At 36.3% G+C, this 15,272-nt stretch overlaps 1 protein-coding gene across 1 annotated transcript; it reads left to right on the forward strand.

Moving 5' to 3' along the window:
* The first annotated feature begins 1,746 nt into the window (after nt 1-1,746).
* Nucleotides 1,747-2,784, forward strand: LOC131632513 (uncharacterized). The gene has a single exon (XM_058903261.1). The coding sequence runs from the start codon at nt 1,747-1,749 to the stop codon at nt 2,782-2,784; it is 1,038 nt and encodes a 345-aa protein (XP_058759244.1).
* Nucleotides 2,785-15,272: the final 12,488 nt, after the last annotated feature.

The following is a 15,272-nucleotide window of genomic DNA, read 5'->3' on the forward strand; positions in this document are numbered from 1 at the left end:
AGAAACGGTAAACTTCTTAAACGAAAGGAAGGAATGGTGGAGCCAGTGGTTCAAATCTATAAGAGCATGGAAACCAGATGATATATACACTGAACGTATATCTTGGCTAAGGGTTTACGGGACTCCTTGCCATGCTTAGGGCCAAAGCTTTTTTGAGCAGATCACAGCACCTTTGGGTCACTTCATTCAAAGTGACGAACTCACAAAGACGAAATTATGATTAGACGTGGCAAGGATTAGGATCCGAACAACAAGAATGGCGTTTATCAATGACGTTTTTCATGTCAAGGTAAATGGCTTAACTTTCTCTATTACACTAACAGAAGAGTGTAATGCGATGGAAGAGAACGCGACCAAAAGAATGAATGATGATGATGTATCGGAGCTCTGCAACACCTCACTGTACTCGAATTCCGACGGAGAGGAGATCAAAGAAGAAGCAGAAATCGAGGCAGAATCAAACTCATAAAAAGGTAACAGCGTAGAAAAGGAGAAGTTGACAACTGAGACAGTCAAAGGTAACAAAAATGCAGCTTTCGAGGGTACAACAGAGATGTCTAAGGTTGTTTCACCAAATGTTAACCTATGTGAGTCTCTCACCAAAAATAGCTTTTCGGTCTCTACTAGCATAGCCAAAAAGAAAAAAGAGTTTTCAGCTGAAAAGGCGGCGGAGTGTACAAACGCCTTGTGCACGTGTCCCAAGAGGAGTTTCGTGGGGAAGGGACAGATCAAACTGCAAATGAAACAGGGTCTCATATTGGGCCTATCCTTTCAGAAGAGGCTTACCTAAATAACGGCCTATTATCCTTTGATGGGGCATGCAGGTTCATAAAAAAAATAGGCCCAGGAGATCAAAGTTAAAGACGTTTTTGATTTAGGGGACAAAGTGGAGATATCCCAATCCTATTATGCAATTAATGGCCCAAGACAGAGAAACTCTCATATGAACCCTGAATCTAGAGGAAAGGCAAGCACGATGGAGGAAGAAGACACCATATCAAGTTCCACCTTTTCCAACCACAATTCTTTGATAGATTCTGAAGTCATTAGATGTAACAAAAGATTATTGAAAAATAGCAATTCTGATGTGGGAAAGCGAATTTGGGACACCATCAGCAATTTGGGAGTGTTTGGTAGAGACGAAGGTAGCAGATGCATCAAGATGGTGGAGGCTATGGAAGACATGGACAAAAAAGCTATGGAGACAAAGATGGCGGAGCAAAATAGGTTATCATGAATATCCTATCTTATAACATCAGAGGGGGAGTAAGCTTAACAAAAAGAAAGAGGATTAGCTTCTTACTCAAATCGGGTAAGATTGATCTATGCTTTATTCAGGAAACTAAAATTTTTTATTTTGAGGATAACATAGCTCGGTCGTTATGGGGGAGTAAAGAGGTTGAGTGGACGGTATATAATTCCCTAGGTGCGTCTGGAGGAATGGCAATTATGTGGGGAAAGGATTCTCTTGTCCTTAACTATAGTTTCATAGGAGTAGGGTATGTTGGCATTAATGTTAAGTGGAGAGGAGTAGTGTCTAATTTTGTCAATGTCTATGCACCTCGCAGTATGATCAAAAGAAGGGCTTTGTGGAGTAGTCTGTTAGCTAAGAAACAAAATGCAAGGTTAGAAGAGTGATGCCTCGGAGGAGATTTCAACATAGTCAGTCACAATGATGAAAGATTGGGAGTAGGGGAAGCTCACAATAGCAGAGGTATGTCTGAGTTCAGAAGCTTTATAACGGACATGGATTTGGTAGATGTCCCTTGCACAGGGGGAAGTAACACTTGGTTTAGAGGAAATGGGAAGGCTATGAGCAGGTTGGATAGGTTCCTGTTATCCAATAAATTGATAGAAGAATGGAATGTTACTGATCAAAGGGTAGGGAAGAGAGACATTTCTGACCATAGCCCAATTTGGCTCAATTCAGGCAAGAAGAATTGGGGTCCAAAACCCTTTAGATTCAATAACGCTTGGTTTAATCACGAGTTATTCAAGCCGTTTATCAAGGAGGAGTGGTCAAAGTTGATAGTGGAAGGGAATGGTGACTTCATTTTGTATGAGAAGCTCAAGTTGCTAAAGCAAAGGATTAGAGATTGGAACCGTGACGTTTTTGGGTGGATTGACCTTAGGGTGATCCAAAATGTGGACAATCTTAATGAATTGGATAGCTTGTTGGTCGATCATTTTGGAGGCAATATAAGGGACTTGGTTACTAATAGGAGCAAAGTAACGAAAGAGATTTGGAACACTTTGAACATGAAAGAAAGTATGATACGCTTGAAGTCAAGGCAATTGTGGTTAGAAGAGGGTAACAAGAATACTCGTTTCTTTCACAATTCTTTGAAAGAAAGATATAGAAGAAATATTATTCTTGCGGTAGAAGGAGAAAATGGTATTGAGGAAGGAGTAGAAGAGATAAAAGGAATAGTCAAAACTCACTTTGAGGATTTCTTCAAAGAAGGCAATGAGAATCGTGCCGTTCCCGAAGGCATTGGCTTTAAGAAGCTCAACATGGAAGAAAGTAAATTCATGACTGACTTTCACAGGACAGCAAAACTTACTAAAGTTCTTACGTCATCTTTCACCACTCTAATCCCGAAGGTTAATAACCCACAATCTTTGAAGGAATACAGGCCCATTTGTTTGGTGGGGAGCCTACACAAGATTCTCACCAAACTTCTAGCAGCAAAGGTTAAAAAGTGTACTTGGAAAATTGATATCGGAGAACCAAACAGCTTTTATACCGGGAAGGCACATAACAGACGGGATTTTGGTTATTAACGAAGTGTTGGACCAGGCAAAAAGAGAAAGATGGAGCTGTATAGCTTTGAAAGTAGATTTCGAAAAAGCCTACGATACGGTAAATTGGAATTTATTGAGATTCTTGCTTACTAGAATGGGATTCGATGATAAATGGAACCAATGGATGGAAGGGTGCATTTTTTCCAGCCATATGTTAGTTATTGTAAACGGAAGCACAAAAAAGGATTTCAAGGTCGATAGTGGTCTTCGACAAGGGGATCCCTTATCCCCTTTCTTATTCGTGATGGTTATGGAGGTATTGAACGGTCTTATGAAGAAGGTCGTGGAAAGTAGGGGTGTTCGCGGTGCGGTTTGGTTCAGTTTTGAGCATAAAAGTCATCCTAACCGCGAGATAAAAATGCATGCGGTTCGGTTTGGTTCGGTTAATTTTTAAGAAGTCATCCAAACCAAACCAAACCAAACCAATGCGGTTAAGATCGGTTCGGTGGGCTGCGGTTTACAGCATAAAATAAAAATGTACTGAAATAAAAAAGGAAAATAATTCATTCTTCCATACATATATTACATATATTACAATACCATTAAAAAGAAGTTTTTCATACTAATTACACCAAAATAATTCATTCTTCCATATAAGTATTTTACACCAAAATTACTACCATATAAGTGTATCATGTGATTTATAGTACCATACTATGTATTTTACATATACTACATACTAAATTACTAATATAACTTCAGTTATTCATGCTACATACTATATACAGTTTTTCATACTAATAAACTACATACTAACTAATAAACTACATACTACATATACAAGTATCAGATAACTTCAATTCTAAATATTAATACAACATTACAACTTCAGGACTAAATATTATCAGTACTACATATACACCAAATGCTTCTCTAGAATGAGTGAGAGAGAAATCAGAGAATGAAGTTGAAATGTTGAATAGGAAGGAAGAATGAAGGAATAGTGAGTCATGTGACGTGAGTGTACAATATTGCAATTGGATTAAAAATATAATAAATTAAAGAAGTTTTTCATACTAATTACACCAAAATAATTCATTCTTCCATATAAGTATTTTACACCAAAATTACTACCATATAAGTGTATCATGTGATTTACAGTACTATACTATGTATTTTACATATACTACATACTAAATTACTAATATAACTTCAGTTATTCATGCTACATACTATATGCAGTTTTTCATACTAATAAACTACATACTAACTAATAAACTACATACTACATATACAAGTATCAGATAACTTCAATTCTAAATATTAATACAACATTACAACTTCAGGACTAAATATTATCAGTACTACATATACACCAAATGCTTCTCTAGAATGAGTGAGAGAGAAATCAGAGAATAAAGTTGAAATGTTGAATAGGAAGGAAGAATGAAGGAATAGTGAGTCATGTGACGTGAGTGTACAATATTGCAATTGGATTAAAAATATAATAAATTAATTATAGAAATTCAAAAGTTTAGTTAAATATGCGGTTTGGTTCAGTTTTGTGAAATGAAAACCGCAAACCAAACCGTGCGGTTTGGCCCAAAAATCATCCAAAACCATCCAAACCAAATGCGGTTTTTGCGGTTTTCGGTTTGGATTGGTTCGGTTTGCGGTTTTCCTTTTGGATTGGTTCGGATACGATCACCCCTAGTGGAAGGAGAAGAGTTTAGAGGATTTAAGATAAATGAGGAGGAAAAAGTTAACATCTTACAATTCGCAGATGACACAATCATATTGGCGGAAGGAGGGAGCGAAAACCTGTGGTGTATGAAGGCTATTCTAAGGGGTTTTGAAATGTTGTCGGGTTTAAAGGTAAACCTTCACAAAAGCAAAATTTACAGAATCCATATGCAAGAGTGGCTGTTGAATGCAGCATCCGCTTTTCTATCTTGTAGCATGGATATTTTACTTTTAAAATTCCTTGGTGTGCTAGTGGGAGATAATCCCAAGAAATTATCCATGTGGAAAGGAGTTATCAATTAATTCAAGAAAAGATTAGCAGTGTGGAAGGGAAGACATCTCACAATGGCTGGTAGGGTGACTTTAATTAATTTGGTGCTGAATGCTATACCCATTTACTCTTTCTCTTTCTACAAAGCACCTTCCAAAGTTGTGCAAGAAATACGAAGCATCCAAAGTTTCTTTTTATGGAGCGGAAGTGAGAACAAAAGATAGGTGCATTGGGTGTCTTGGAAAACAGTTTGTGATAAAAGAGAGAAGGGTGGTCTTGGCATGAAGGATGTTGAAGCCCAGAAGTTAGCACTTTTGAACAAGTGGAAATGGCGAATAGTAAACGAGAAAGATGCTGTCTGGCAAAATATTCTTAGGAGTAGAGATGGAAATCTTGTTGTGAAGGTGCTAATAGGCGAGGAAATCGTGCTGTCTCAGAGGGATTCGATATGGTGGAGGGATCTAGTAACGATGGACAAATCCATTTGCAGTCTGAATTATTTTTTTGTAGGAGCAGTTTGTTGCGGAGTCAACAATGGGATATGAACTCATTTTTGGTTGTCAAAGTGGCTGGGAAACTAAAAATTAGCGGAAGCCTTCCCTGAAATTTTCGACTTGGCCATCAATGCGTATTACAATTTCGCAGAGGCAGGAGCATAGAGTAACAGAGAATGGACTTGGAACCTTTCAACTCTAGTTGATAATAGGACATGCATCGACACCATTTTATGGGAAGAATTTGAGCTTGATGTGCAACAGCAACATATGAAGGAAGACGAAACAGATACTTATGTTTGGGAAAAAGAAAAGGACGGTCTGCTTGAACGGCTAGCTGGTAAATCACACTATTGTTTTCTTGATGGTTTTTCAGTTCTTTCCAGATTCATATTGCACCGGAAGATCAAGAGAAGTCTACTTTTACTTGTCCCTTCGGTACCTTTGCTTACAGGAGGATGCCTTTTGGTCTTTGCAATGCTGCTGACATTTTCCAGCGATGCATGATCAACATCTTTTCTGATTTCATTGAAAACTGCATGGAAGTCTTTATGGACGATTTCATTATCTATGGTTCCTCTTTTGATGCATGCTTGAGTAGTTTAAACTTGATTTTAGAAAGATGCATCGAGACTAACCTTGTTTTGAATTATGAAAAATGTCATTTTATGGTTGAGCAGGGAATTGTTCTTGGTCACATTATTTCTAAAAAAAGGAATTTTTGTTGACCCTGCAAAGATTGATGTGATTTCTACATTGCCTCACCCTTCGTGCGTTCGCGAGATTCGTTCTTTTCTTGGTCATGCAGGTTTTTACAGGCGTTTAATCAAGGATTTTAGCAAGATAGCTCTTCCGTTGTCAAACTTGTTGAAGAATGATGTTACTTTCAGCTTCGATGACAAATGCAAACAAGCGTTTGACTTCTTAAAGAAAGCATTGACCTCGGCTCCCATCATCCAGCCCCTTGACTGGACCCTCCCTTTTGAGCTTATGTGTGATGCTTCCAATTATGCTGTTGGGGCTGTCCTTGCACAAAGAATTGACAAGGATGCCCATATTATTTACTATGCTTCTAGGACTTTAGATCCTACACAGTCAAATTACACTACCACGGAAAAAGAACTGCTAGCTATTGTTTTTGCTCCTGACAAATTCAGATCTTATTTACTAGGTTCCAAGGTTGTTGTTTATACTGACCATGCAACTTCAAAGTACTTGCTGAAGAAGCCGGATGCAAAACCGAGATTGATTTGGTGGATGTTGTTGCCCCAAGAGTTTAATGTCGAGATTAAAGATAAAAGTGGAGCTGAGAACTTAGTGGCTAACCACTTGAGCAGGATAGAGAGACATGAAGACCCTTTTCCTATTCAGGATGACTTTCCTGATGAGCAGCTGTTTCTTTTGCATGGGATTACACCTTGGTTTGCTGAAATTGTTAATTTTCTTGTTGCTGGTGTTTTCCCTACAGGTGCATCTAGATCACAGGTGCATCTAGATCACAGGTTCACAAGCTCAAGAGTGATGCCAAATATTATGTTTGGGATGATCCATATCTATAGAAGTTTGGTAGTGATCAAGTAATAAGGAGATATGTCCCCGACAATGAGATTGAATCTATTTTGATCAGTGCATTTTTATGCACTTCCTTTCATGTTTGTACTCAAGCATTTCATTGGTTTGATTTGATTATTTTTATGTTTTAATGTGTTTTTATATTTTATTTTATTTTTAGCTTTATTTAATTTTCGCACTTTATTTTTCAGCTTTAGCAGTCTGCACGGAAACAATCATAACTAGAGTTCCGGGAGTCCGATTGAGGCGTTCTAATAATCTCCAGAAAGCTAAGAGAGAGAGCTACGACTTTCATGTTGGAGTCGAAGTCAAATTCGGAGCCTATAATTCCCAGTTTTGCGTTTGAAGCTGTAACATTTTATATTTTCAGTTTCGGGTCGCTAGTAGTGGGCCTGGGTTTTGTATTTGACCCAGTTGGGTTGTAAACCGGTTGGGTTGTTTTTCCCTTAGACCCTAGCAGCCGAAAACACTATTCATGATTCACTATTCACGAATTATGTACCATTGCAAAGAATGACTATGGAGAACTAAACACCTTCTTACGGATTCACTGTACTCAGGTTTCAAACTTTGAGATTGTTATAGTATTTACAATTTGATTTCTATTCCTTTCAATTATGTTATAAGATTGTTGTTTTCTTAATTCGATTATCATGTAACATTTTTGATTTAATTTGATTGATATGTGTTCCCAATCTTAATCGTTGTTAACTTTGCTTAATTGTTAATTTGCGTTATTCATAATCGTATGCTTAATCCGGCAATAGGAACATGTTTCTCATAGTGTCAATCACGCTTGTTGACTGATATTGTAATCAAATAGGATAGAAAATCCACTTAGGGAATTGTAATATTAGCAATCTATGATAAGTAGAAACCGAGTCAGTGGATTTGTTTGCTCTATAGTCACTTATTTCATAACAACTTATTTTTGAATCACTTATTTTAAGCACTTTTTGTTAATCGGAAACCAAACCAACCCCCCAATTTGATTTCAGTTAGTAATAACTAAGAATCCTTGAGAGACGATATTCGAGTTAAACTGTCGCTTTACTACGGTTTTATTCAAAATAACTCGTTTTGATCTGCGCGCGACAGCGGATCAATCATATTTCACCAACGTATAGATTCTAAGTACATATCCTTTTCGAAAACATTCACGAAGTAACAATTGTATTCAAACATAATCATATTCTAAATATACAAGTTAACTTCACATAATCACATATACATGTTTTTCCAAATATATAGGCATGTATAAGATTCACCAATGTATCGCAAGCATGAACATATATCACCAAATACACATATTTATCTCTATCCTATTTCACAAAACATCATAGAATATATTTACATCATTGGAATCGTGTCATCAATATCATAAGTATACATGTAATCACCTCTCTTACCCCATGTATCATCATCAATCAAACATGATTTCACATATCCACACATATATACATATATCATTAGTACATATAAACTCACATCTACATCACATATATTTCAATCACATATATCACATTCATAACACAATAACTATTCATATCAAATGAATCACAAATTCACATATATACATATCCACCAACATCATTCCACACAATTCATATCACATAAATCACACCAACAACAATATTTCACACCGACACGTGCGACTCAAGTGTGACTCAATGCGATATGCATGTGGATCCCTCTGTTAGCATTTCCGGCAAGCTGATTTTCATTCTCTACAGACTAGATAACCACCTCAAATCTCCATATTCGTTAAGCTTTCAAACCCCATACTCGTTAGGTTTGGGATAAGCAAATAATCTCCACGAGATTACCCGACATTGCCTCTTTCAAATACCTCAAAGCCCCATTCTCGTTAAGCTTTCAAACTCCATACTCGTTAGGTTTGGTACAAGCAAATAATCTTCGCGAGATTACCCGACATTGCCTCTTTCAAAGACTCATGCTTGTGTAAGTGTGCAACAAAACAAGACTCATGCATTTAAGACGATCTCTCTATCTCTTAAACTACACAATCACAGCTTCCTAACATTGCACAATATACACAACATGACTTCAATACCAAATAATGCATCACTTAACACACATCAATCAATCACATGTATTCAAGTCTAGCATCATCATTATTCAATCCAAATCTCGATACATACACATTTAAATGATCATTATCAACAAGACACATTCAATAGTATATATATATATATATATATATATATATATATATATATATATATATATATATATATATATATTCATTTCCAACATATCATGGATATCACACCACTTATCACATCTATGAATATTAGCCATAAGTCATTAATTCATAATGCACACATAAGTAAATCACATGTTTTCCATATATTAACATCAAAATTAAACCATTCAACATGAAAAAACTCTATCATACCATATAGATAATCTTGAACAACACATAAAACGGAGTTACGGATCAAAAGTTATGGTCTTTACAAAATTTGTCAAGAATTGGATGCTGCTTAGGTCGACGCAAATATCTCTCAGGTCGACGCAAACATCTCTCAGGTCGACGCAAACTCCTCCAAGTCGACGTAAATTGAAGGAAACCAGATTTTTGCCTTTCTGGGTTGTTTAGGTCGACGCAGGCTCTGTGTAGGTCGACCCAGGCTGCGTGAAAACTCATATTTCACCATTTTGCTTCTTTAATTCCCTCATACAACACCCATTAACCCATACACAATCCATACAGCAATTTAAAGCAAATTTAGCACACATATAAGGTTCCTAAACATGTTCCTAATCATGGGTCATCCATACAGCACATTGAACATGAACAAATCACAAAATCCAATTGATTTCACATAAACCCTAACATTTTCTAAATTCATGAAATTGAAGAATAGAAAGCATACACAACATTACCCAATCATATAAACCTATAAGAACTTAGATTCTAACCCTTACCTCATGTTAATCTCCTCCTATCTTCAAGAATCTACTTCCATCTTCTCTTCCTCTTCTCTTCTTTCTCTTCTCTTCTCTCTAGCCTCTTTTCTTTCTATCCTCTAATTCTAGGTTTTCTCACATAACCCTTACTATCTTTATTTTGTCATTTGGGCTTAACCCACCCAACTCTTATTCTAGTTAATTAGGCCCATTATTAGATATCTACTAGAATTCACATAATCACTTACTTAATTAAATATCACCCATATTCAATTAATCACCAAATACCGCAAATAAACAATTACCACATAAATAATAATTAAATAAATAAAAACACCTAATAATTAAATACGGAAATAAAATCGGGCTGTTACACTAAAATATAAGAAGTTATATGCAAAGTTGTCAAAGTGTGAATTTTGGTTGCAAGAAGTTAGTTTTCTTGGACATGTTATTTCAGGTAAGGGTATTATTGTGGATCCATCCAAAGTAGATGTAGTGCAACAATGGGAGGCTCCTAGAATAGTTACTGAGATTAGAAGCTTTTTGGGCTTGTCTGGTTAGTACCGCAGATTTATCGAAGGTTTTTCTAAATTAGCACTTCCATTAATCCAGCAAACTTGTAAGGGTAAAACATTTGTTTGGAATGTTAACTATGAGGAAAGTTTCAGAGAGTTGAAGAAGAAGTTGACTACACTTATAATTTTTCCAAATTCTAATGAACTGTTTGTGGTGTATTGTGATGCGTCTAAGATGGGTTTAGGTGGTGTGCTTTTCAATAACTAAAGGTTCATAAGAGAAACTACCCTACTCATGATTTAGAGTTAGATATGGTTGTGTTTGGTTTAAAGATTTGGAGACATTATCTTTATGGTTTTAGATTTGAGGTATTCTGTGATCACAAGAATTTGAAATACCTGTTTGATTCGAAAGAATTGAATATAAGAAAATGGAGATGGTTAGAGTTCCTAACAGATTATGACTTTGGCTTGAATTATCACCCTGTTAAAGCTAATATTGTGGTTGAAGCTTTAAGTCAAAATTCCTTGCATATGTTTGCTTTGATGGTTAGAGAGTTAGAATTGATTAGGCAGTTGAGAGATTTGAGGTTGGTTTGTGAGCTAACACCGTAAATCATGATGTTAGGTGTGTTGAGATTCCGAGGTAGGATCTGTATACCTGATAATCCTAATAATCCTGAGTTAAAGAAGATGATCTTAGAATAGAGCCATAGAAGTAGCTTGAGTATCCATCTGGGAGCTACTAAGATGTATCAGGATCAAAAAAAGATATTATGGGGGTCTGGGGTGAAGCGTGATGTGGTGCAGTTTGTGTATGCATGTTTGAATTTCCAGAAGTCAAAGGTTGAGCACCAGAAACCTGCAGGAATGACGCAACCGTTAGATATCCCAAAGTGAAAGTGAGATAGAATTTCGATGGACTTTGTGACTCGATTACCGAATATTCCTAAAGGGCATGATGCAATTTGGGTGGTAATTGATAGACTGACGTAGTCAGCACATTTTATTCCAATTAACATTAGTTTCCCTTTGCAGAAGTTGGTGGAGATTTACATCCGTGTAATTGTGAAGTTGCAAGGTATTCCGTCGAGTATTGTTTCGGATAGAGATTCGAGGTTTACATCCAAATTTTGGGAGAGTTTGCAAGAGGCTTTGGGTTCCAAGTTAGGGTTGAGTTCTGCCTATCATCCACAGACAGATGGTCTAACAGAGAGAACTATTCTATCTTTAGAGGATTTCTTGAGATCTCATGTCCTTGAGCAAGGGGGTGCTTTGGATAGTCATCTTCCACTGATAGAGTTCACTTATAATAATAGTTTCCATTCTAGCATTAGAATGGAACCATTTTATGCGTTGTATGGATGGAGGTGTAGGACACCTTTGTGTTAGCATGAATATAGTGAGAATATAGTGTTTGGGTTTGAAATTGTTCAACATTATGTTGAAAAGGTGAAGTTAATTCGAGAAAAGATGAAAGTTTCACAGAGTAGGCAAAAGATTTACCATGATAAGAGGAGGAATGATCTTGGGTTTCAAGAAGGAGATTATGTGTTTTTTAGAGTCACTATGGTGACCGGTGTCAGACGTGCTTTGAAATCAAAAATTCTTACTCCTCGATTTATCGGTCCATACCAAATTTCCCAGAGGGTTGGAGTTATTGCTTATAGGGTGGCTTTGCCACCTGATCTGTCGAATTTGCATCATGTATTCCATGTTTCACAACTTCGGAAATATGTTCCAGACCCGTCTCATCTGATTCCGATGGATGATGTGCAAATAAGGGATAACCTTATTGTTGAATTCTTACCGATGAGGATTAAAGATCGCTAATTTAATAAGCTGAGGGAAAAAGAGATTGCTTTCCTAAAGGTAGTGTGAGAAGGCTCCTCCTGTGGGAATATGATGTGGGAGTTGGAGAGTCGGATGCGAGAAGCGTATCCGTAGTTGTTTCCATCAGGTAAATTTTTGAGAACGAAAATGTTCTAAGTGGGGAAAAGTTGTAACACCCTGACTGATTTACTTAATTCCTTGTAATTAAATTGTGTGATAATGTGTGTTGTTTAGTGTTTTGGTGTATAGGGGGACCCTTCGGTGTAGGGTGGTAACCTTAGTATTTTGGAAGAACACTTTTGGAATACCTCTCGGAAGTAAATCCGATGAGGTCGTAACTGTTTAAGGGTACTTTCCCCTCTGGCGTAGGCCTGAGAGGAAGATATTGAGTAGATTGGAGGATTCGGGTGGCACGATTATGGAAAGCGTGCCCCCAAGAAGAATGTCTTGCTTGTCCCTCGGGTGGGAGCCCTTATTTATAGTGAAAACTTTGGTCTAATGACCATTAATCAGCTTTGCAACGCTTGTAACCGTCTATATGTTCTTGTAACGTCTTCGCTAACCATGTGTAACCAACTCAAGTCCATAACGACACTCAAGCACTCTAATGACATCATCTCATTTTGCATGAGGCCTAGGCCCATGTGGAGGACTTCCATAATGAAATATTTCAGTGATGAGACAAACATTTAATATGTGTATTCTCAAGAACACTAACTCTCATTTAAGTCATCACTGATCTCTCCCCATTTCCCAAAGAGCTCTTACAATGGTCACAAAACATCAGAGTGGAACTTTTTTGAGGTCGGTCTTGAAAATTCTACAATAAAAGTTCTAACTTCATACCTAATAGGAATGATTTGGAGGAGAATTGTTCCAGTATGGCCAAACGGTCCAATAAGACAGACCCAATACAAATGTCTAATCAGGAGCGCCACACGTTCAGACTAACGAACAAAGTGTACCCTAATTAAGGACCCACACACAGAAGCCAAACACTGCCCTTATTAAGTCCCTTGTACCATATGCCACATTCACCGGAGTCGGTTCTAACTGTCGTACATATATAAGTGTAATTTTACGCCACACTAAGGTACATTTCATGTCTTATTTCAAGTTTTTTCTTCCTAATTTCAGTGACTTAGACATTTGTAGATGTTTTTGATTGGCTGCATTATGTGGTAAAACATAATTCTGAGTTTAGATGTCTTGACTGATGTCATGACATGCATGTGTGGCTGCATTATGTGGTAAAACATAATTCTGAGTTTTGACTGTTGTGATTTTAGCTGATACAGATTTTAGTGATGTCAAGATGAATGTTGTGACATCGTTACCTAAACATCAAGTGATGTTATGTTTCTGTTTTGTTTCCTACTTTATCTCAGGCTATATTTTAGGAAACTAACGATTGTGCTGATTGTATATCATTAAGAGAACGAGCCATGGGTTGATTTTTAGCACCCTGATTTGTGAAAATTAGGTTAACTTGGTTAACCCTAATTTATGTTCGTTAGGCCCAAGTCCCAGGAGCTGCCTATAAGAAGACTGCTAGTCCTACTTTCAGAGGCAGAGATTTTACGTGAAGAATACCGTGTGTTGCGATCTGTGCGTTAGGTTTTATTGTTCTTAGGGTTTTCTTGTGAGCCAAGCAATTGTCACTTTGATAATTGTATTGGAGTAGCGTGTTTCAAGTTGTTACTTGTTGTGTCACTCTAAACTTTTAAGCAAGAGTTCTATGTTCCTTGATTGAAGCTTTTAAGCATAATCAAGATTTGTTTGAAGTGTGTATTCACTTTTTACTTGTTAAATTTGTCTTGATATCACAGTTGTGATTGAGGGGGAGTGAGTAGGAACTCAGGTCTTAGAATTAGATTGAAATTGCATTGGGCAGATTTTAAGTGAGGGGTGTAAATTGTTGGTTTAATCCTGAATTGATACTTCTTATAGTGGATTTCCTCCTTGGCTTGGTAGCCCCCAGAGTAGGTGTAGTTACACACCGAACTGGGTAAACAATTCCCTGAATTCTTTATTACTGTTATTGTTTACTTACTGCTACGTTTAACATTTGTACTGAAGTGAATGTCATAACATCCAATACGACATCAGTTGTCTGTTACTAGAATTTCAATATTAAAGTGTTAATTTTATATATACACTTCCTATTCATCCTACATAGAATCTACCATTGTACTGGAGACTTCTCCAGTAAACTTCATCAATTCACCATTAATCATCAACTCTTATTCCTACATCATAATAATTTATTTATTTTATTTCAACTTCGTAAAAAATAAATCCACAACAAAGAAGGTATATCCATTAACTGTTATGAAAATCAATTTTTTTTGGATGTATAAAATCAGTTGCAATTTATTTTATTTTTTTTAAAAGATGAAAATCAGTTGCAATTTATTTTATTTTTTTTAAAAGATGATATATTGATGAAAAGAAAATCGTTACAAAAAGGATAGGGGGCATCAACCAAAACCCTATCAGGAAGTAGAGAACCTAAAGAATGACAAACATAATCTATTCTTTACAAAATCTGTTCTTAAGCAAGCAAACACAAAACTAAATAGAGATGAGTCAGAGAGACTAAGACCTATGTTAGCAAACCCATCTGCACAGCTATTGTCTTCCCTATAAATATGAGAGACCATAAAATTCCAATTGAAGGTTATATTTATACAATTAATCAATTTATTTCTAATTTGCCACGACACCAAAGAAAGACTTGAAAGCCTTAACTACCATCATAGAATCAGATTCTAACCAAATATTGTTCCAATTTTTCTCATAGGCGAACTCAATTGCAAACATCGCACCAATGAGTTCAACAATGAGAGAATTTGAGCTTTCCAAAATCAAATTTTATTTTAAAACGAAGGTTTAGAAAATAGAAAGTTTATCGTAACATTTCTAAATTCATTATTTCCTAAATATGCTATATCGTGGAAAACGTTAATTTCAAAAAATAAGTGTAAAATATAATTTAATACTTATTTGGAAAAAATATTAGTAAATTAAATTTGAGCGAATAACTAGTGTGAGAATGAAACATGTTATTGATTTGGTTTTGACAAATGTGAGGCTTGAAATTGTTAAAGGCTTTTTACATTTTGTTGTGTGCGTGTGCACAAGGCTCCCTTCACTTACCTT

This window comes from Vicia villosa, unplaced genomic scaffold, assembly GCF_029867415.1.
Source record: "Vicia villosa cultivar HV-30 ecotype Madison, WI unplaced genomic scaffold, Vvil1.0 ctg.000951F_1_1, whole genome shotgun sequence".
Classification (NCBI taxonomy): Eukaryota; Viridiplantae; Streptophyta; class Magnoliopsida; order Fabales; family Fabaceae; genus Vicia; species Vicia villosa.